This window comes from Schistocerca piceifrons, chromosome 9, assembly GCF_021461385.2.
Source record: "Schistocerca piceifrons isolate TAMUIC-IGC-003096 chromosome 9, iqSchPice1.1, whole genome shotgun sequence".
Classification (NCBI taxonomy): Eukaryota; Metazoa; Arthropoda; class Insecta; order Orthoptera; family Acrididae; genus Schistocerca; species Schistocerca piceifrons.
This window is the reverse complement of record NC_060146.1, coordinates 207580860-207604154: the sequence shown is the minus strand read 5'-3', so window position 1 is coordinate 207604154 and position 23295 is coordinate 207580860. Positions and strand designations below refer to the sequence as shown.

The window sequence follows — 23295 nt, the reverse complement described above, 5'->3', positions numbered from 1 at the left end:
GAACTGACAAGTAACAAGTGAAGTGGGTAACTTGTGCACTCTGTTGCAGAGTGGTAAATGCCTAAATTGCTGTTTACATATTTACACTTGACCTCATTACAATTCAGGAGAATGCACAGCCAAGAGACCAGAGGGTCGGCCTCATTGCAGGAGGTTGGGGGGGTGTTCATAAGAGGGCACTTTCCTCTACTGATATACTATAAATAGAATAAGTATTTACAGATGTAGAAAATATTCTCTGTGAATAATACAACTTTAGTCAAGTAAATATTAAGCAATTGATAGCAGATTAACAGCAGATTTCTTCAAAGTAGGACCTATAATAGTTTGTTGCTAGTACAATACTATACAAATTAAGTTTCTGTTATGTCTTTGTCTTATTTTAACATATACCTCAACTCATTTCATATCCCTGAAGGTTATTCTTCTTTATGGTATTTGTGAAGGATGATCACTTAATCGATGAATGAATTTCAGACATGTAATGTGTTGCAACATAAAGGTTTCTGAAAATAGACTTTCTGAATTATAAGTATTATTGCAGTTTTTCTTTGATGCATAGAGACTAGGAGCTTTTTTAAATGTGAAATGTATAAAAGATGATTACAGTGGCTGTCCTATCCTTTGGGATTGAATCAGTGCAATTTTTGCAGATTCTCATTAATTCCTACTGTACTTGTTTCCTTGCAGGTATCAATGAACCTAGGAAATCTGTCACAGGCAAAGAGCTACCAAATGCCAGATCTCTGAGTCAGCACTTACTGCCAGTTGGTGACTTTGATGATGAGACTAATACGATGATGGTGATGGCGTTTGGTGGTTTAATAACCCATGATGGAGCTCTCAGTGGAGACTGGCTTGGAGAGAGTAAGTGATATCTCATTACCTTATCTGCACATCTAATTGCTTTGAGTGAAGGGAGTTTCTAGTTCATCATCCAGTCAACACAAAGCTCAGCAGAGATTCAATGGGTGTGGAAGACAAGACTGAGTGTGGAAGTTTTGAAGGAATACCTGGTCTCTCAACAAAACTGATAAAGGAGGCTGCAAAACTGAAATTAGGATTGCTGTATGAGAATTTGAATCTTATTCCTCCTGGACAGTGGATGTTTAATTTCTCTACTCTAGGTAACAGAAAAATGTTGCAGAAGTGGTTCAGCAACAAATGGATTGTTATGCAGTTTCCTAAAAGTTACTCAGAATATCCTCCAGTCTGTAGCTACCAATTAATGAAAATTTACTACACTTTCCAGTCACATTAAGGTGACAACCCATCAGAAGCCTGAATAACAACCTTCAGTAGTACAGACTGCTGTGAGATGTGCAGGAAGAGCGTCAGTGAGGTTATGGAAGGTACCAACAGTGTGTGGACCCATGCCAGCTTCAGAGCCAGTTGAGGACTCATTGTGAACATCCTGATCAAGGTAGGCCCACAGATTCTCAATTGGGTTTAAGTGCAGGGAGTTTGGTGGCCAGAGGAGTATGGTAAATTCATCCTGATGCTCTTCACTCCACAAGTATACGCTACGAGCTGTGTGACGTGTTGCGTTATCCAGCTGGTAGACATCATTGTGTCAAGGAAAAACAAATTGCGTGCAGGCAAAAAAAATAGAAAATCCGGGATGGGGTAGTGACAACATTATGAAAAAAAAAGATTGCTGCTCACCATATAGAGGAGATGTTGAGTCACAGACAGACACAACAAAAAGACCTACATACACTATGTGACCAAAAGTATCCGGACAGCCACAGATACTTTTTTCATATTAGATGCATTGTGCTGCCACCTACTGTCAGGTAAACCACATCAGAGACCCCAGTAGTCACTAGACATCACGATAGAGCAGAATGGGGTGCTCCGCAGAACTCACGGACTTCGAATGTGGTCAGGTGTCGGGTGCCACTTGCGTCATTCATCTGTACGTGAGATTTCTACACTCCTAAACATCCCCAGGTCCAGTGTTTCTGATGTGTCAGTGAAGTGGAAACATGAAGGGACACATACAGCACAAAAGCATAAAGGCCAATCTCGTCTGTTGACTGACAGAGACCACCAACATTTGAAGAGGGTCATAATGTGTAATAGGCAGACATCTATCCAGACCACCACACAGGAATTCCAAACTGTATCAGTATCCACTGCAAGTACTACGATATTTAGGCGGCAGTTGACAAAACTTTGATTTCATGGTCAAGCCTGTAAATGCCTGTAAATGCCAAACAGTGCCTTGCTTGGTGTAAGGATCGTAAACACTGGATGATTGAACAGTGGAAAAATGTTGTGTGGAGTGACGAATCACGGTACACAATGTGGTGATCCAATAGCCGGGTGTGGTTATTGCAAATGCCTGGTGAACGTCATCTGCCAGCGTGTGTAATGCCAACAGTAAAATTCGGAGGTGGTGGTGTTACGGTGCGGTCTTGTTTCTCACGGAGGGGGCTTGCACCCCTTGTTGTTTCTCATGCCACTATCACAGCACAGACCTACATTGACGTTTTAAGCACGTTCTCACTTCCCACTGTCGAAGAGCAATTTGGGGACAGTGATTGCACCTTTCAGCACGATCGAGCATCTGTTCGTAATGCACGGTGTGTGGCAGAGTGTTAACACAACAGCATCCCTGTAATGGGACCGGCCTGCATAGAGTCCTGACCTGAATCCTATAGAACAGCTTTGTAATGTTTTGGAATGCCGACTTCGTGCCAGGCCTCACCGACCGACATCGATATGTCTCCTGAGTGCAGCACTCCGTGAAGAATGGGCTGCCATTCCCCAAGAAACATTCCAGCACCTGACTGAACGTATGCCTGCGAGAGTGGAAGCTGTTGTCAAGGCTGAGGGTGGACCGACATCATATTGAATTCCAGCATTACTGATGGAGGGTGCCATGAACTTTTAATTCATTTTCAACCAGGTGTCCAGATAATTTTGATCACATAGTGTACATGTTGGGCTTTTGGCCAAAACTGCATTTTTGTAAAGTGGAAGCACAACTCTGACACACATGAGCACTGCCTCTGGCCATCGAGTTTCGGGCCCTCCAGATTCCACAGATTCAGCAGCCAGAGACAGTGTGAGTGGTGCTTCTACTTTACAAAAGCTCAACATCTATGCCATCAAACTGCATGTGGGCTGAGACATGATACCCCAGGATATATGTTTACTTGTGTTTTTCCATTTTGCATTCCAGAATAATTAGATTGCCCACAAAGTGCCAGAGAAACATTCGTCAGACCGTAAGCTCCCTCCTCCGACACGTATCCCCCTGCTTCGTGCTCTTCATGTTAATGGCCATCTGTCCAATGCAGCATAACACGTGATTAATCTTTAAAGGCCACCTGTCACTCCTCAGTGGACATCCGGTTGAGGTATTGGCATGCAAATCCCACCTTCACCACTGTCGAACAGCAATCGGCACAGTGTTGCCACCTGCGAGTGTTTATTGTACACTGGTGCCAAACACAGGCAGTGGTGACACACATAATTGGAACGTCACTATAGACTATAGTAGGAAGAATTCGTGATTAAGTTTATAAGTGATTTGTGGGTATACAGTGTGCAGGATTTAGTTCACATAGTTGACGTCCGTGGCATCAGTAGTGGCTCTAAACTGGCTGGGCACTGACTCAAACTGAGCTTAATCTCTCTCCCACATTTCATCAAGAGTAGCGGTTGGCGGTTAGCAGCATACCAACCTCTCAATAAGCTATGGCCAGATGCTTTCACGGGTGAGGGACTCGGAGAACATGCTGACAGGCCAACAATCGGACACCCTCTGAATTGGGCAGGGCTGGATCGGACAAACAATTTGTGCCTCGCATTATCTTATCGGAAGATAACATCGTCGAGATCTCCCAGATAGAATACAGCCACCAGCCTTAACGCGTCAGAAATGTTACAGCTGCTGCCCAAACTACTGGCTAACGAAACCAGAGTCGATCGTCTTGTGTACCTGTACCACCACACCTGTGGACCTGTATGATAGTGATAAATGCAGTCTGGTAATGTTTACTTCCTTTGGAAGTCTCCGTGTGTCACTACATCCAATATAATTCTCTAAGCAGAAATGGGAGTCTTCTGAAAAGACCACACGGTGTCACTTCTGAGCAGCGTACCGGGCACACCGCTGTCTCTCTCTGCTGCTGCATCTGAGGAAACTACAGCAATGATCAGCATGCTGACAGACAGTAGTGCTACAGGGTGTCATCAAACTCTGTGTGTAAATATCTGTGCAACAAACAAGACCATTTCCTGACTCTAGATACTAGTACCTGATGTAGCAGTACAATTCTACATGGCTGAGTGAACAATATGTCTGCCTTCTTGGGATGAACTGTGGGTTCACTGAGGTCCTGCATGGCATTATGTCCCTACAGGACTCATTCAGTTGGTATCCACCTAACACTCACGGCTTCCCAACCGAAGCGAGCAGCAGTTCCGTGGGATGATAAATAACAGTCTCGACAGGCAAGTGTCTTGCAACAGCCATATTCCAAAATCTCCAGGTAGATTTCCTTCTTCTTCTTCTTCTTCCGTGAAGGATAACACAATCTTCTTGCAAAAAATTAACAATGAAATGTGATTTTGAAGGTAATGGATATTCTCCACAGCAGATATGAAGGAACTATGAATAAAACCAAAAATTGGCCTAAGGAATACAGAAGATGACAAAGAAAAGTTTTAATTCATTTTTTCCTACCATGGGTGGGAAGCTATCAACAAAAATATGACAGATTCTAATCAAGTGTAAAATAAGTGTTTGTTTTCCCTCCATTGAAGACAGCAGCATTCTTGGCTTCCACTAAAGATGATTTAATGCTACTGACTGCTTGGGTTTAAAAGTTCCCCTGAGAGTGTGGTCTTTCATATGTCAGGCAGATGGTTCATACAGTCCTTGAAAAGGGCATGGAACATTTTAGGTACACCTGCCTCATACAGCCCAATACCCCCAGCCTTGGCAGAGCACTACATTGTCACTTGTCACCCTATGCTGTACAAAAGTGTCAAACTCCTTGTATTAACTTCATCTTTTTGGGACATGGTGGTGAAAGAAGCAGTTGAAATTCATTTGATGAATAATTTTAAATATATACCAGTTTAAGCTTCGAATCCAAAATTTAATTTAATAAACTTTCAAAGACTTCGCTACAGTGCAACTCAGAATTATACATTGACTTCCCAATGTAGATCAACCACATAACCACAGATGCAACTCATGCATCTTTGCTGTCAGTCAACACCTCTAGTGCTTGTATATCTATGGCCACATGCAGAGTGGAATGGTCCATGGGTTTAAAGGGATGGGACAAGTGTAGGGCCAGTCTTCTGAAGATGACCAAATGGTACACAGCTGAAATATTAGAAGAAGAAGAAGGATTTATGCTCCAGCATGTCTGTAATTTAATGGAGAAACTGCTGAGTCATTCAATGGTATAATGACTGCTGCAAAAAGATTTCCGAGTTTTTGAGTTTTCAAGTATTCAATTAAATAGTTACATTTCTCCTTCTTCTGTTCTTTGGTTGGCATTTATATCAATTTCCATCTTTAATACAATTCAACCTTTACTGCAGTAACTTGCCCTCAATGGCTCTGCTCAACCACATGTACAATTCTATACATATTACTGCTTAAAAAAATTTCATATTGCAAATGCCTAAAGATAATATTCACAAGTCACAAAAGTGGATCTTCTTACAATTATTCTTTAATACAAATTTCAGTGAATGTCAACCACCTTCTTAAAGTAAACTTTTTACATCCATATTTTGACTTTTAAATAGAAGTAATTTTATACTTGGGCCACATATCGCAAAGGATCTTTTATTTGACTTTAGTGGCATTAATACCAATATTTTTGTGAAAAGGGAAGGAATTTCAGTTATTTTAAATTACTGACACTAACAATAAAAAAATTTCAGAAAAAATAATGGTTACAAATGTATTACAACTTGCAATGTTGGTGTACGAACTTGATATTTAATTACATATAGTTCATGCTATGAAAAGCTCTCTTCAATTTACAACATAGTTTTTCATACATTTTTATGATCACATATGTTCAAGAAAAAGTCTCATTTTTAATAAAACAGCATTGAAATTGTATTTACATTTCTGAGAAATGTCATTTTTTGTCTTAATATATGAAATTTTCAGATATTTGAAATAAATATTCAAGAATTTCGTGAGTAAACAACATCCAAATGCAAAAGTATTTTCTATTTATACATGTGTATATTAATATAAGTGACCTGCTAGTAATAAGCAATGAAATGCTGATCAGGTGTATTGTGTTCTTCTCTAAAATGCGTGTGGTATATAGTACATCAGCTTCTATACTAAAATGAGTGTGACAGTGTAGTTCTGTTGCAGAATCAATGTGCACTTCTAAAAGATTTAAGTATGCAGTTATAACACCCATAGTGCTGTGACATTGTGATAACTACTTTGGCTAGCATATGATGTAAAATATTTTGCGTTGTGTGAACATACCACAATCTAGATCACATTTTTTGACTCTAAAGGGCATCTTCACATCTAATATAAGGAGAGGATGGTACCAGTCCACAGTACCATCTGTTTGACAAGTGCTCACTGATTCCAGTGACAGGTGCTAACATTGTCTCCATAGTTTTCTTCTGATGGTGGCCTACTGAGGTGTAAATTGGTAGTTGCAATAAAAGCCCATGCTGTAAGCTGTGCTTTGTTCATTAAATTATAAAAAAGATCACTGTATCTTCCTGGTGACACTATGCTGTATATTTCAGATGGACAGTACATAATGTGCTGCTCACATAATGCCACTCCCCTCCCATGTAAAGACATCAGTGTTGGCTGCTACCCAGTTAAAATACCAGAGGATGATGAGTTTTACACAGAAAAAGGAGTCAAGTGTATGAGTGTCGTGAGGACAATGAAGACCTACACAATGGGAGGATACTTGGGCCCTGCACAATCAGTACGTATGGCTCCACGTGCACAGCTTCACTTGCTATTAGATCTGGTTACTAACTGTCACTTTGTATTTCAGGTTAGCTCTGCAAGCCACTATCTAGATGCTTCTTTCATGTACGGATCTGATGAGAGGCATGCATCTAGAATAAGGGAGTTCAGCGGAGGGCGACTTACGACACGGGTCCTTGCTGATGGCAGAAAAGTGTTGCCCCAGGTCAGCGACTCAGTAGCCTCTTGCAGTGTGCCCTCTGATGAAACATGCTTTCTTGCTGGTGAGGATGGCATCATTTATAACTTCAGTTCATATGTAATTACCTAAAATTCTTCTGTCATAGACAGCAAGGGACTTTCCAGGATCAACTGAACTGACAGACAGCTATAGTTAGCTAGTTTAATGTCCCACAGGTCATTTTGTATGATATCTCATAATGGTGTGGAATGAGTCGTTTTACTTTCACATTTAAAATTAATAAATGTGGCTGCAAACTGAATATATAGGACACACAGATGTGAGTTAGTAACTCCTAATGACCACCTTTTATACATAACAATAACAGGAATTCTTCTACAGAACAGAAGGACTTTTCAAGGAGAAACCTTTTCAATTTGATCTCAAATATTACTTTGCTGTCCGTCAGACTTTTTATGCCACTGATTAGGTGGTAAAAAGTTTTTGTTAGAGCATTGTGCATTCCTTTTTGTGCTAAAGACAATTTAATATGGATTAATGAATGTCATTTTTTTTAGGTATTGTAATTATGTACTTCATTGTTCCTTTTGAACTGTAGTGGATTATTTACAACCAACTTCATGTGACAATAAATATACTGGGAAGTAGCAGCTAGAATGCCCAACTCCTTAAACAGATGTCTACAAAATTATTGTGGATGTGCACCACAGCACATTTTTGAGCAATGAAGACTTCCTTTCTCAAAGATGAGTTACTCCAGAAAATTACAGAACAAAAATATGCAAACTATGTCATCTTACTTATTTGTCTTTCCCCAAGATCTGCAGTGATTCTAAGTGCAAGTGTAGCTGATATATGTTGTTTTACAAGTTCCAATATGTGCCTTTTCGAGTTTAAATTCTAATCAATATGAACACTTTAGAATTTTTAAGTTTCCACCCTATTTCCTATTTCCTCACCATGTGTTACACTCATCATTGATGCAGTACCCTTATAAAATTGAGGGTGAGACCACTTACAGAAAATCAGTCAATGATACTTTTAAGAACATTTTTTAGCATTTCTTTTGTTTCTGTATGTATGCTTGGACTGAATACAATACTAGCATCATCTGCAAAAAGTACTAATTCTCCTCGTTGTATATTAGACAGAAGATTGGTTACATATATGGGGAACAATAGTGAATTTTGGAGAACCCCATACAAGGGTTCTCCCTAGTCAGAATTACATTCCCAGACTACATTGTTTGAATTACTAAGTATAACTTTCTGCATTCTTTTGGTTAGATATGATATTATCCATTGGTTGGCTATACATTCAGTCCCATAAAACTTCAATTTATTTAAAAGAATATTTTGATTCACAGTCAAATGCCTTTGACAGGTCACATAAATTACCAGCTGGTGCTGTCTTATTATTTAATTATTGTAAAATTTGGTGAGTGAATATGTAAACAGCATTCTCAGTAAAGCAGCTCTTCTGGAAACCAAACTGTGATTTGCTGAGGATATAAAAATAAACATATATAAAAAATATGACAAGAGTAACAGAATGTAGATGTATTAAACCTGGTGATGTTAGAGGAGTTAAGTTAGGAAATAAGATGCTGACAGTATTAGATGAGTTTCATTATTTGGGCAGCAAGGTAACTGACAACAGTAGACATAAAGAGGACATAAAATACAAACTGGCAACAGTAAGAAAACTTTTTTATGAAAAAGAGAAGTATTTGAATATCAAATGTGAATTAAAGTGTTGAGCAGTCTTGTCTCCAACTGTTTGTCTCGAACATAGGTGTACATACAAATGAAACATGAACGATGTACAGTACAGATAAGAGTAGATGAGAAGCTTTTGAAACATGTCATTACAGAAGGATTCTGAAGGTCAGATGACTACATTGGACAACTCAGGTAGAGGCACCAGATCAAACTGGACCAAAAAGGGTCTCATGATACAACTTGACTAAGAGAAACATAGGTTGATAATGACACTTCCTGAGGCATCAAGGTGTAGTTAACAGGTAATAAAGTGAGACTTGAATGCAATGAACAGGTTAAAACTGTTGTAGATGTGGTTGTGGAGTGTAAATGCAAAGGGACAATCACAGCTAAACCAACACCAGCCAAACCTTATGTACTGATGGACTGGAACTGTAGCCAATGCAAACCGATGCATGAAGTGGTGTAAATAGCAGTGCTACTGGACAGGGTATATCCAGAAACAGATGACTTAGAATTATGAATTTTGCTGAGCCCTGTGGCATTCCATTGCGAGGGTCGGGTTTCATGAGTGCTCAGAGAACATTATGTGCCATCACGTGTAGTGTCAACAGTGAAGTATCGAGGAAGTATTGTTACAGTATGTGGCTGTTTTTTGTAGTTAATGTGTGGTACCTTTATTCCACTTGAGAGAATGCTGGATGTGGAAGTATGTAAGCACAATTTTCAGCATTACATACATTTGTACAGTACTGGAAGAGTTCGGACATGGCACCTGTTTGTACCAGCAGCACAATGCACCGTGTCATAAAGCGGCATGTGTGAGGCAATGGTTTGAATGCAATAACATTCCTGTAATGGACTGACCTCCTTAGAGTCATTATCTGAAATCAATGGAACACTTTTGGGATGAATTATAACATCCACTTAACTCCAGAGCCCAGTGTCTAACATTGCTATCTTCTCTGATTTTGGGTGTTGGGGAAGAATGGGTAGCCATTTCTCCACAAACATTCTGACACCTCTCATTAAAAGAGTCCCCAACAGAGTTGAAGCCACCATAAAGGCCCAGGAAGGACAGACTCCATATTAATATCCACTCATAGGTGTCTGGATACTTTTGAGAAATAGTGTACACTCAACACCAACAAAAGCAAAATGGGATAATGAAATGCACTTGAATTAAATTGATGCTGAGGGAATTAGATTAGGAAATGAGACACTTAAAGTAGTAAATGAGCTTTGCTATTTGGGAAGCAAGGTAACTGATGATGGTCAAGGTAGGGAGGGAATAAAATGTAGACTGGCACTGACAAGAAAACCATTTCTGAATAAGAGAAATTTATTTACATCGAGTATAGATTTAAGAGTCAGGAAGTCCTTTCTGAAAGAATTTTATGGAGTGTAGCCATGTATGGAAGTGAAACATGGATGATAAATAATTTAGACAAGAAAAGAATAGAAGCTTTTGAAATGCATGCTGCAGAATAATGCTGAAGATTAGATGTGTAGATCACATACCTAATGAGGGGGTACTGAATAGAATCGGGAAGAAGAGAAATTTGTGGTACGACCTGATAAAAAGAAGGTATCAGTTGGGAGGACACATTCTGAGACATTAAGGGATCACCAATTTAGTACTGGAGGGAAGCATTTGGGGTAAAAACTGTAGAGGGAGACCAAGAGATGAATACAGTAAGCAGATTCAGAGAGACGTAGGTTGCAATAGTCACTCAGATATGAAGTGCTTGCATAGGATAGGGTATCTTGTAGAGCTGCATCAGATCAGCCTTCAGACTGAATACCACAACAACAACAACAACAACAACAACAACAGCAACACTTTAGAACTTCACTAATTCTTAACGGCCGTGGATATCTCAATTCACGTGGTACAAAATCGTTACTATGACTTGGCACTAGACTCCACGAATTAAAATACACCTTCTCCATACTTCCTTTGGATCCAGACTTTATGTAGGCACAGGCTAAATCAAAACTACTTCTATTTATTGATGTTTCACCTTAAAAATCATTGCATATTATTACACTCACATGTTGTTGTTGTGGTCTTCAGTCCAGAGACTGGTTTGATGCAGCTCTCCATGCTTCTCTATCCTGTGCAAGCTTCTTCATCTCCCAATACCTACTGCAGCCTACATCCTTCTGACTCTGCTTAGTGTATTCATCTCTTGGTCTCCCTCTACAATTTTTACCCTCCATACTGTCCTCCAGTACTAAATTGGTGATCCCTTGTTGCCTCAGAACATGTCCTACCAACCAATCCCTTCTTCTAGTCAAGTTGTGCCACAAATTCCTCTTCTCCCCAATTCTATTCAATACCTCCTCATTAGTTATGTGATCTACCCATCTAATCTTCAGCATTCTTCTGTAGCACTACATTTCAAAAGAATCTATTCTCTTCTCATCTAAACTATTTATCATCCATGTTTCACTTCCATACATGGCTACACTCCATACAAATACTTTGAGAATTGACTTCCTGACACTTAAATCAGTACTTGATGTTAACAAATTCTTCAGAAATGCTTTCCTTGTCATTGCCAGTCTACATTTTATATCCTCTCTACTTCGACCATCATCAGTTATTTTGCTCCCCAAATAGCAAAACTCCTTTACTACTTAAAGTGTCTCATTTCCTAATCCAATTCCCTCAGTATCACCAAACTTAATTCGGCTACATTCCATTATCCTCATTTTGCTTTTGTTGATGTTCATCTTATACCCTCCTTTCAAGACACTGCCCATTCTGTTCAACTGTTCTTCCAAGTCCTTTGCTGTCTCTAACAGAAATACAACATCATCGGCGAACCTCAACGTTTTTGTTTCTTCTCCATGGATTTTAATGCCTACTCCAAACTTTTCTTTTGTTTCCTTTACTGCTTTCTCAATATACAGATTGAATAACATCGGGGAGAGGCTACAACCCTGTCTCACTCCCTTCCCAACCACTGCTTCCCTTTCATGTCCCTCGACTCTTATAACTGCCATCTGCTTTCTGAACAAATTGTAAATAGCCTTTCGCTCCCTATATTTTACCCCTGCCACCTTCAGAATTTGAAAGAGAGTATTCCAATCAACATTGTCAAAAGCTTTCTCTAAGTCTACAAACGCTAGAAATGTAGCTTCGTCTTTCCTTAATCTTTCTTCTAAGATAAGTTGTAGGGTCAGTATTGCCTCACATATTCCAACATTTCTATGGAATCCAAACTGATCTTCCCCGAGGTTGGCTTCTACCAGTTTTTCCATTCGTCTGTAAAGAATTCGCAGTAGTATTTTGCAGCTGTGATTTATTAAACTGATAGTTAGGTAATTTTCACATCTATCAACACCTGCTTTCTTTGGAATTGGAATTATTATATTCTTCTTGAAGACTGAGATAATTTCGCCTGTCTCATACATCTTGCTCACCAGATGGTAGAGTTTTGTCAGGACTGGCTCCGCCAAGGCTGTCAGTAGTTCCAATGGAATGTTGTCTACTCACGCAGTATCTTATCTCCCATTTCATCTTCATCTACATCCTCTTCCATTTCCATACTATTGTCCTCAAGAACATTGCTCCTGTATAGACCCTCTATATACTCCTTCCACCTTTCTGCTTTCCCTTCTTTGCTTAGAACTGGGTATCCATCTGAGCTCTTGATATTCATGCAAGTGGTTCTCTTTTCTCCAAAGGTCTCTTTAATTTTCCTGTGGGCAGTATCTATCTTGTCCCTCGTGAGATAAGCCTCTAAATCCTTACATTTGTCGTCTAGCCATCCCTGCTTATACGTTTTGCACTTCCTGTCGATCTTATTTTTGAGACATTTTTATTCCTTTTTGCCTGATTCACTTACTGCATTTTTGTATTTTCTCCTTTCATCAATTAAATTCAGTATCTCTTCTGTTACCCAAGGGTTTCTACTAGCCCTCATCTTTTTACCTATTGATCCTCTGCTGCCTTCATTATTTCATCCCTCAAAGCTACCCATTCTTCTTCTACTGTATTTCTTTCCCCCATTCCTGTCAATTGTTCCCTTATGCTCTCCCTGAAACTCTGTACAACCTCTGGTTCTTTCAGTTTATCCAGGTCCCATCTCCTTAAATTCCCACCTTTTTGCAGTTTCTTCAGTTTTAATGTACAGTTCATAACCAATAGATTGTGGTCAGAATCCACATCTGCCCCTAGAAATGTCTTACAATTTAAAATCTGGTTCCTAAATCTCTGTCTTACCATTATATAATCTATCTGAAACCTTCTAGTATCTCCAGGGTTCTTCCATGTATACAACCTTCTTTCATGATTCTTGAACCAAGTGTTAGCTATGATTAAGTTATGCTCTGTGCAAAATTCTACCAGGCAGCTTCCTCTTTCTTTTCTTAGCCCTAATACATATTATCCTACTATGTTTCCTTCTCTTCCTTTTCCTACTGTTGAATTCCAGTCACCCATCACTATTAAATTTTCATCTCCCTTCACTACCTGAATAATTTCTTTTATCTCATCATACATTTCATCAATTTCTTCATCATCTGCAGAGCTAGTTGGCATATAAACTTGTACTACTGTAGTAGGCATGGGCTTCATGTCTATCTTGGCCACAATAATGCATTCATTATGCTGTTTGTAGTTGCTTACCTGTGCTCCTATTTTCCTATTCATTATTAAACCTACTCCATTACCCCTATTTGATTTTGTATTTATAACCCTGTATTCACCTGACCAAAAGTCTTGTTCCTCCTGCCACCAAACTTCACTAATTTCCACTATATCTAACTTTAACCTATCCTTTTCCCTTTTTAAATTTTCTAACCTACCTGCCTGATTAAGGGGTCTGACATTCCATGCTCCTATCCGTAGAATGCCAGTTTTCTTTCTCCTGATAACGACATCCTCCTGAGTAATCCCTGCCCAGAGATCCAAATGGGGGACTATTTTACCTCCGGAATATTTTACCCAAGAGGATGCCATCATCATTTAATCATACAGTAAATCCACATGCCCAGTGTACACATTTTGAAATTCTGGAAGTAGCAGGGATAGAATACAAGATACAAAAGGTTACCCACAACTTGTACATAAACCAAACTGCAGTTATAAGAGGTGAAGAATATGAAAGTAGTTGAGAAGGGAGTGGAACAGTGCTGTACCCTATCACCAAGATTATTTAATCCATATATTGATCAGGCTGTGAAAGAAACCAAAGAAAACCATGAAAAGGTAATTAAACTTCACAGAGACAACATAAAAAATTGAGGCTTGCTGATTACATCGTAATTCTGTCAGAAATTGCAGAGGACTTGGAAGAACAGTTGAACAAAGAGGGATTGTAAGATACAAAAGCAAAACCAATCATGCAATACTCAGATATCACAAACATCCACATTTAAACTTTTTAACAGATGATTTCTCAAATATATGTGCTCTACAATCAACTTGTAAAGCTGATTCTGAAAATTATGTATGTTTTGTTCTATCACATTTGGATGTTTTACAAAATACGATATAGTTGTAATAGGAAAGATCACAGAAAAACAGAGGCATTGTGTGCGTGTGTGTGTGTCTGTGTGTGTGTGTGTGTGTGTGTGTGTGTGTGTGAGAGAGAGAGAGAGAGAGAGAGAGAGAGAGAGAGAGAGAGAGAGAGAGAGTTAGAGAGAGAGAGAGAGAGTTTGTGTGACAAAATTAGTTTCTTTAGACAGAATATAATTACATGTGGCCACAAACTACAGTGACTAACTTCTAGGGTGGAACTGTTTGTCCAGGTGATGACCGTGTGAACCAGAACCCACTCGTGGCCTTGGAGACAATTTTGTTTGTGCGAGAACACAACCGAGTGGCTGACCAGTTGTCTGCTGTGAACCCACACTGGGATGATGAGAGACTGTACCAAGAGGCTCGGAGGATTGTTATTGCTGAGTATCAACACATAGCTTACACGGATTTCCTGCCACGGTTAATAAGTAAGTGTTATTTATAAATGTTATATCTGTCAGAGCAGTATCTACTCTCTCTTCTCCCACTTAATTATTCTAAATGTCCTTTCTTTTTTTCCTTTTTCTCTTGATGTTTATGTTACTCATAGTTTAAAATACTCAAATGATCAAAGTTGGATCCACAATTATGTTCACATATGGGTGCAATTAATGCATCACCTTTTGCATGGACACACCCTACACAGGAGGGACTATACCTGAATCTATTTACTTATTTCTTGATGTCCCCTGCATTTATACAGGGATGAATTTGCCATGGGTGTGGACCACATCAAGATAATGATTACACATATTTAGATAATTCAGTTACATTTTACTGCTCAATGGATACTACAGTACTAGAAAGAAAATAATAAATGATTATCTTTCCTCTTCAAATAGGACATGTTCAGAACAGTTTGATGGCCATAGTTGTCATCATAGTAGAGGAAATCAATTAAGTGATACTATATACAATAAAAATGTCTGAATGAAAAGAACATGATCTGCATAAAATACTTAAATCAACATTTGACAAATTATTATCTCCACTTTTCAGTAGTGAAATTTTCAAAACAGTTTAGGCATAGATGTTATACTACATGATAATCAGTTCAGAGATTCAACGTAAAATAAAAATAAAAATAAAAAAAACACACACACACGACATGGCGTTTGAATGCCTATAACATGATCTACATAAAATTCTTGTATTAACATTTGCAACTATGAAATTATTTAGCTGTATCTTTTCTTTGGTAAGTTCTCATACACAAATTCCTCAACAGAATGGAATAAGTGTTTCAAGATAAATTGGCATAATACGTTTTTAAAAGGAATTCACCATTTTTTAAGTACTTATACTCACTGGTAAGAAGGCTTAAAATGTTTGCAGCAGCATACTTAGCTCCTCTCTGGCCCAGAAACAGATTTTTTAAATTATGCTGTGTCTCATTCTTATTTCTGGTGTTCAGTAAGTGAACTGGTGAGTTTTCAGGGACAGTGGTTTTTTTTAATTTCTTTTTTAGGCAACTCGCTAGATGAAAAATATGTTGAAAAACAGTAGAAAATATTATTGAATGTATTCTTAAATGATATCCAATTTTTTCACTAAGTCTTTTTCTGGATAACTGTTTCTGAAAGAAACAGCAGTGAAATAGTTACAGACACAGTTGCAACAATCATTGCAGAAACAAAACAACAGCAGTTTGGACAATACAAAGAGAAACAGTCATGATAGATTTAGAATGTTTCATCAAAACATATCAAATTTTAAAAAAAGGAAAATAAGCTTCTCATAATAATACTGGTTATTGAATAACCTACAGAAATTTCCACAGATGTGGTAACCATAAGAAAACATCATTTGGATGTCAAATCAGTCAAACAGACACTCCAAGGTATGTACAAGTTAGTATCACTTTATTGTAGAAATGTAATGGGAAATGGGTGAGAGTCAATATACACTGAGGTGACAAAAGTCACGGGCTAGTGATATGCACATATACAGATGGCAGTAGTATGAAATAGACAAGGTATAAAATGGCAGCACAGTGGTGGAACTGACATTTGTACTCAGGAGATTCATGTGAAATGTTTCTGTTGAGATTATGGCCACATAACAGCAATTATCAGATTTAGAATGTGGAATAGCAGTTGAAGCTAGATGCATTGGACATTCCATTTTGGAAATCACTAGAGACTTAAATATCCTGAGATCTACAGTGTGCTGAGAACACCAAATTTCATGCATTACCTCTCGCCACAGACAATGCCATGGCCAATGGCCTTAACTTAACGATGAGAGCAGTGGTGTTTGTGTAGAGTTGTCAGTGCTAATAGACAATTAATGCTGTATGAAATACCTGCAGAATTCAATGTGGGATGTACAATGAATGTATATGTTAGGACAGTGTGGTGAAATTTGGCATTTATGGGCTATGGCAGCAGACAACCAACACGAGTGCCTTTGCTGACAGCACAACTTCGCCTGCAGCACCTCTCCTGAGCTTATGACCATATCAGTTGCACCCTATACGACTGGAAAACAGTTGCCTGGTCAGATGAGTCCTGATTTCAGTTGGTAAGTGCTGATGGTAGAGTTCAAGTCTGACACAGACACCACAAAGCCATAGACCTAAGTTGCCAACAGAGCACTGGTGCAAGCTGGTAGTAGCTGTGTTTACATGTAATGGACTGGGTCCTCTGGTCCAAGTGAACTGATGATTGACTGGAAATGGTTATGTTCAGCTAACTGGAGACCATCTGTAGCCCTTCATGACCATCATGTTTATAAACAACAATGGAATTTTTATGGATGACAGTGTGACGTGTCACTGGGTCATAGTTGTTCATGATTGGTTTGAGGAACATTCTGGACAGTTTGAGTGAACGATTTGGTCACCCAGATCACCTGACATGAATCCCATCGAACATTTATGGGACATAATTGAGAGGTCAGGTTTTGCACAAAATCCTGCATGGGAAACACTTCCTCATTTATGAACAGCTATAGAGGCAGCAGTCTCAATATTTCTGCAGGGGACTTTCTACAGCATTATAAGTCCATGCCATGTCCAGCTGCTGTGCTACACGATACAAACAGGAGGTCCAACATGATGTTAAAAGATACCCCATAACTTTTGTCACCTCAGCGTATAAAAATGTGTAATAATGCACTAGGCCATAGATAAGTGAATACTGAATTGAACAGGTCCTTGAGTGCTGTCCTTCAGTAATAGACTGGTTAACACACAAGACAGCAGTTCTGACTGTCTATAGTCCCTGGCAGGAAACATCTTAAACATCATTAAGCAAGCAGGAAGGTTACTAGTAACACTTGGTCTAAATACCCGTGAAGTAATGCATGGAGATTTCAATACTGACTTCATCTCAGATAGTCCTGATTGAGGGCACCTACAGTTTCTGATGTCCATCTTCATTTTGACCTCACAGGACTGAAGGATATGGTACTTCAATGATTTTTAAATCTGTCTCTCTTTAATGAAATAGATATGAGCCCCATAATAAATGGTTCGTCTGATCGTGATGGTCAAATGGCAGCAATAAAGCATCCCCATCTATCAGGTTTAACTAAAAAAGGAAAAATAAAATTTCAGAGAATGGTACAAGTTGACTCAGTTACACTTTTGAGATAGAATTAACAAGGTGAGTAATGACACACAGTCAATGACAAATTTAATTTTTTTCTGTAAAATATTCTTACATCTTTATTGCACTTTTGTTTTACAAAAAAAATCAAATTACTGCAGAAGCAAAGAAAAATGACAAGGAACATCTGGAACCAAAGTAACTTATATTAGCAAGAGAGAGCTTTATTAAATGCAGAGGGATAGGTCTAATGAATGCTTCAAAATAGACCACACAGAGTGACCGTGCTGTTTGAGGCGCCATATCACATATTGCGCAGACCCTCCTACCGGAGGTTCGAGTCCTCCCTCGAGCGTGGGTGTGTGTGTTGTTCTTAGCGTAAGTTAGTTTTAATAGTGTGTAAGTCTAGGGACCGATGACCTCAGCAGTTTGGTCCCTTAGAAATTCACACACTTTGAACATTTGAACTTCAAAACACACCACAAACAATATAGCAAAATTCTTCAGTATTTAATCAAAAAGACAAAAGTCATGTACTACACACAAAAAATACCAAATTCCAAAACCAAAGGAAAAATGGAAAATTTCAGATAGATTATATAATGGTAAGATAGAGATTTTGAAAGTATATTTTAAACTACAAAACGTTTCCATGGGCAGATATGGACGCCAGACGTAATTTATTGGTTATGAACTGCAGGTTAAACTGAAAAAACTGCAGAAATTAAGGAGGCAGGAACTGGATAAATTGAAAGAAAGAGGTTTCTAAGAGCTTCAGAGGGAGCATTAGGCAACATTTGGCTGAAATAGTGGAAAAGAGTATAATAGAAGATGAATGGGTAGCTTTACGTGATGAAATAGTGAACATGGCACAGGATCAAATAAGTAAAAAGGTAGGCATTGTAGAGATGTTTGGATAACAAATGAGATATTGAATTCAATTGAAGACTGGGGAAAATATGAAAATTCAGTAAATGAAGCAGGTGAAATGAACTACAGATGTCAAAAAAATTAGATTTACGGAGTGCGCTAAATGACTAAACAGGAATGGCTAGAAGACAAATGGAAGACTGTAGAAATTTGCATAACTAGGGGAATGATAAATGCCACCTGTAAGAAAATTGAAGAGACCTTTGGAGAAAAGAGAAACAGCTGTACGAATATCATGGATTCATATGGCAAGCCGAGTGGTAAGCAAAGAAGGGCAAGCTGAAAGATGTAAGGAAATAAACCTGAAGGCAATATTGTAGAAACGAGAGAACAAATAAATGAATATGAGGTGGGTGACATGATTCTGTGGAAAGACTCACCAAACTGCATTAGCATTGAGTCATCAACAGACACACAAAAGAGAACTAAAACTCTGTTAGATTTTGGAAGAATTCCTTTGGTGAATTATAGTACAAATACACACCCAAAGATCACACACAGAGAAACACACACTTGCATGGGCTTATATTGCGATAGGGGGGGAAGGGGGGTGGTTAGAGCAGAGACGGAAGTTGAAAGAAGCAGAAGGAGGGGCTGGAGGTGGGTAGCTAGCATCTTGGAGAGAAACAGCAGGTATGCAGGACACAAAAGCAGGAGGGAGGGGTGGCAGGTGCACAGGCTAGGCATGTGACACATGGGTATCACAGGGGATGGGGTGCAGTACTTGAAGATGGCATATGGCATGGAGGCATGGATTAGGAGAAGGTGACAGTGACAGGACAGAGGAGGGAGAAGGGAAAACTCTTTGGTAAGGGGTATGGAGACAGTGGGTTAGTGGATATTAAGGCTAGGAGGATTATGGGAGTGAAGAATGTGTTGCAATTATAACTCCCTGCTACATAGTTCAGAAAATCTGGTGCTGGAGGGGATGATCCAGATGGCATGAGTACTCGTGGTGTACTCAGCATAGCATTTTGCCACAGCGTGGTCAACTTTGTTCTCAGCCACAGTTTGGCAGTGGCCATTCCGGTTGACAGTGGGTTGGTGGACGTGCCCACATGAAATCCTTTGCTGTGATTGCAGTGGGGCTGGTACACGGCTGCTTTCATAGGAGGCCCTGTCTCTGATGGGAGGATAAGCCTATGACAGGACTGTAATAAGGTTTCCTGGGTGGTTGAAATGGGCAGGTCTTGCACTACGATCTCCTCCACAGACATGAACCATGTGGCAAGAATATCAGAGTGGGAGTCACATAGCAATGGACTAGGATGTTGTGTATGTTGAGTGGATGACAGAATACCACTTTTTGAGAGGGGAGGATCTCGGCTAGGTTGCAGATATTCCGACCTTAGGTGGCCAGTCAATAAAGGGGCAATTTGTTGCTGTGGATTGCTCCCACACAGCCCCTTTGTCTATCCTGTCACCCAGTCCCACCCATGCTTTGACATCATCTTTATCATGCACTACACCTCACTAGTTCCAGCACCCATCTGTTACATGCAGAGCCTGTACACCTGCCACCTCTCCTTCCCACATTCCTGTCCTGCATGCCTGCTGTCCCCCTCCAGGCTGCTAGTTACCCAGCCCCAATCCCTCCTCCTGGTTCCCTCCTCTTTCTCCCTCTACTGTGTCCAGCTGGCACAGTGTAGGTGCACAGGTGTGTGTGTGTGTGTGTGTGTGTGTGTGTGTGTGTGTGTGTGTTTGTCCTCTAACTAATGAAAGGATTTCTTCCAAAAACTAGCAAAGTTTTATCCTCTATTGTGTGTGTCTTTTGATAGCTCAATGCCTCTGCTGTTTGATGAGTGGTTTCTCTTTACCCCTACATTATTTACACCTGTAAGAATTTTTCTTACATATTTCCACCATGAGAAGAACTTAACAGAGCACTGAAACACACCAAGAAAAATGGTGTAGACAACATTCATGCAAAGTTACTAGGATTCCGGAAGAATCAGCCACAACGGAACTACTCCATTTAGTGTACAAGATACATGAGATGGGCAAAATAAACACTGACTACATGAAGAATGTAATAATTCTAGTTCTAAGATAGCAGGTGCTGGCAGGTGATAAAATTATCAATCCATCAGTTTGATAAGTGATGGTTACAAAATACTGACACACTTTATTTACAGAAAAATGGAAAAAAACTGATAGAAGCTGACCTCAAGGAAGATCACTTTGGATTATGGAGAAATGTAGTAACACATGAGGCAATACTGATACCATTATTTATATTAGGATAGATTGAAGAAACTTTCATTAATTATAGATTATGGCAATGTTGGCTGGAATATCTTCTTTGAAATTTTGATGGTAGCGGGGATAAAACACAGAGACCAAAAGTTTATTTGCAATTTGTGTGGAAACCAAACTGCTGTTATAAAAGTCAAAGGACATGAAAGGCAAATAGTAGTTCAGAAGGGGATCAGACAGGGTTGTAGCCTATCCCTGATGTTATTCAATCTATACATTGAGCTAGCAGTAAAGGAAACCAAGAAGATATTTGGAAAAGCATTTAAAGTTCTTCAAGAAGAAATAAAAATTCTGAGATGTGTCAGTGACTCTGCAATTTCATCAGAGATGGCAAAGAACTCGTAAGAACAGTTTAATGGAATGGGTAGTGCCTTGAATAGAGGATTTAAGATGAGCATCCACAGAAGTAAGAAAAGGCTACTGGAATACACTCAAATTATGTCAGGCAGTACTGAGGGAATTTGGCTAGGAAATGAGACACAAAAAGCAGTAGATGAGGTATATTATTTGTGCAGGAAAATAACTGACAATCGTCAAAGAGAGTGGATACAAAATTCTGACTGGCTATAGCAAGAAAAAATTTGCAAAAAGGAAAATAATAATTTGTTAACATGGAACATAAATTTAGATGTTAGGAAGAAGTCATTTCTGAAGGTATTTATGTGGAGTATAGCCTTTTACAGAGGTGATATTTGGATCATAAACAGTTCATAAAAGAATAGAAAAGAAGTTTTAGAAAGATGGCACAACAGAAGAATGTTGAAGATTAGATGGGTAGATTAAGTAACTAATGAGAAGACACTGATTTGACTGGGGAGAAAAGAAATTTGTGGCATAACTTGATTAAAGGAAGGGATCAGTTAATAGGACACATTCTGAGTCATCATGGATTTTTCAGTTTGATAATGAAATACGTGGAATAAAAATTGTAGAGCAATACAAAATGATGAATGCAGTAAGCAGGTCCAAATGGATGTAGGTTGCAGCAGCTGTTCAGTGATGGAGGGAGTTTTACGGGATAGACTAACAGGGGAAGCTACATACAACCAATCTACATACTACAGATGACAAAAAAATGATACTGAATGATTCTTCCAAACAGTCACTGAAAACACAGGGACAAAATGATCCATGAAAGGTAGATCCATTAGATTTACTTAGACTGGTATTACAGACTCCAACACCACACAGGTTTTGAGAAATCATGTGTTAGAGAGACCATAAAAATCATTAGGTCATTGAAAAGTAGTACATTATCTGGCTATGGCAGTATTTCAGTCTAAGCACTACACTTCAGTGCTTGCTTGGTAGGGCCATCTTTGAGTTGCCTTTGCAGCTAGTTCATGAGCCAAGGTATTTCCTGAAAGACTGAAGCAATCAATAGTAACATCAATTTATAAAAGTGTAGTTAATCGACTTTATCTTACCCATATTTTCAACATTTCTGAGAAGGTAGCTGATGATAGAATACTGCACTATCTTTCTGAAAGGAATACTGCACTATCTTTCTGAAAATAATCTTTAAAAACGCTCAGTTTGTTTGCTGTAGAGGAGTCTCAAATGAGGAAGCAGTGTATCATCTCATCAAGTCAGCTATACTAGAACAATTATCCACTTTGATTTATCTTTGATTCTGCAAAATTCTTGATGTAGATCATTTTACTAGGAAAAATAGAATGGTATGTCATTAAAGATCTTCCCTTTGCATTTATGGATGCTTATTTAACAACTAAAAACAGAGGGTCACATAAGCAAGTGATTTACCAAAAATGGAATAAATTCAGAATATGGAAACATTAAATATGGTGAGACTCAAGGTTCAGTAATAGACCTGCTCCTGTTCTTAGTCTACAGAAATGAACTGTGGGGAGAATGTAGAACTCTTCAAAAACTGCCATATTTGCTGATGATGCAAATATACTGATAAAGGACCCAGTCAGAAGTTGACCAGACACGGCCACAAGAATAATGGTATGGGATTGTACCTAGTTCACAGTCTAAAGTTTAACCCTTAATCTTAGCCAAACCCATATTAAAACTGTTCCGAACTAATCAGAAATGACATTCGGGTATCAGAAGTATAGATAAGTTGGTGTACTATGTCATTATGAAATATTTAGGAATAAAAGAGATGACTTGCCAAAAGGCAGAAGCACTGTGTC

The 23295-nt window shown here is 38.9% G+C and overlaps 1 protein-coding gene across 1 annotated transcript in view; it reads left to right on the top strand.

Annotated features, from left to right (window-relative positions):
* LOC124717288 (peroxidase-like) overlaps positions 1–23295 on the top strand; it is a 128115-nt gene that overhangs the window by 67423 nt on the left and 37397 nt on the right. The window contains exons 5-8 of the mRNA XM_047244102.1: positions 691–867; positions 6766–6956; positions 7029–7224; positions 14627–14824. Of these exons, the coding sequence (XP_047100058.1) occupies positions 691–867; positions 6766–6956; positions 7029–7224; positions 14627–14824 (762 nt within the window). The remainder of the gene's footprint in view (positions 1–690; positions 868–6765; positions 6957–7028; positions 7225–14626; positions 14825–23295) is intronic.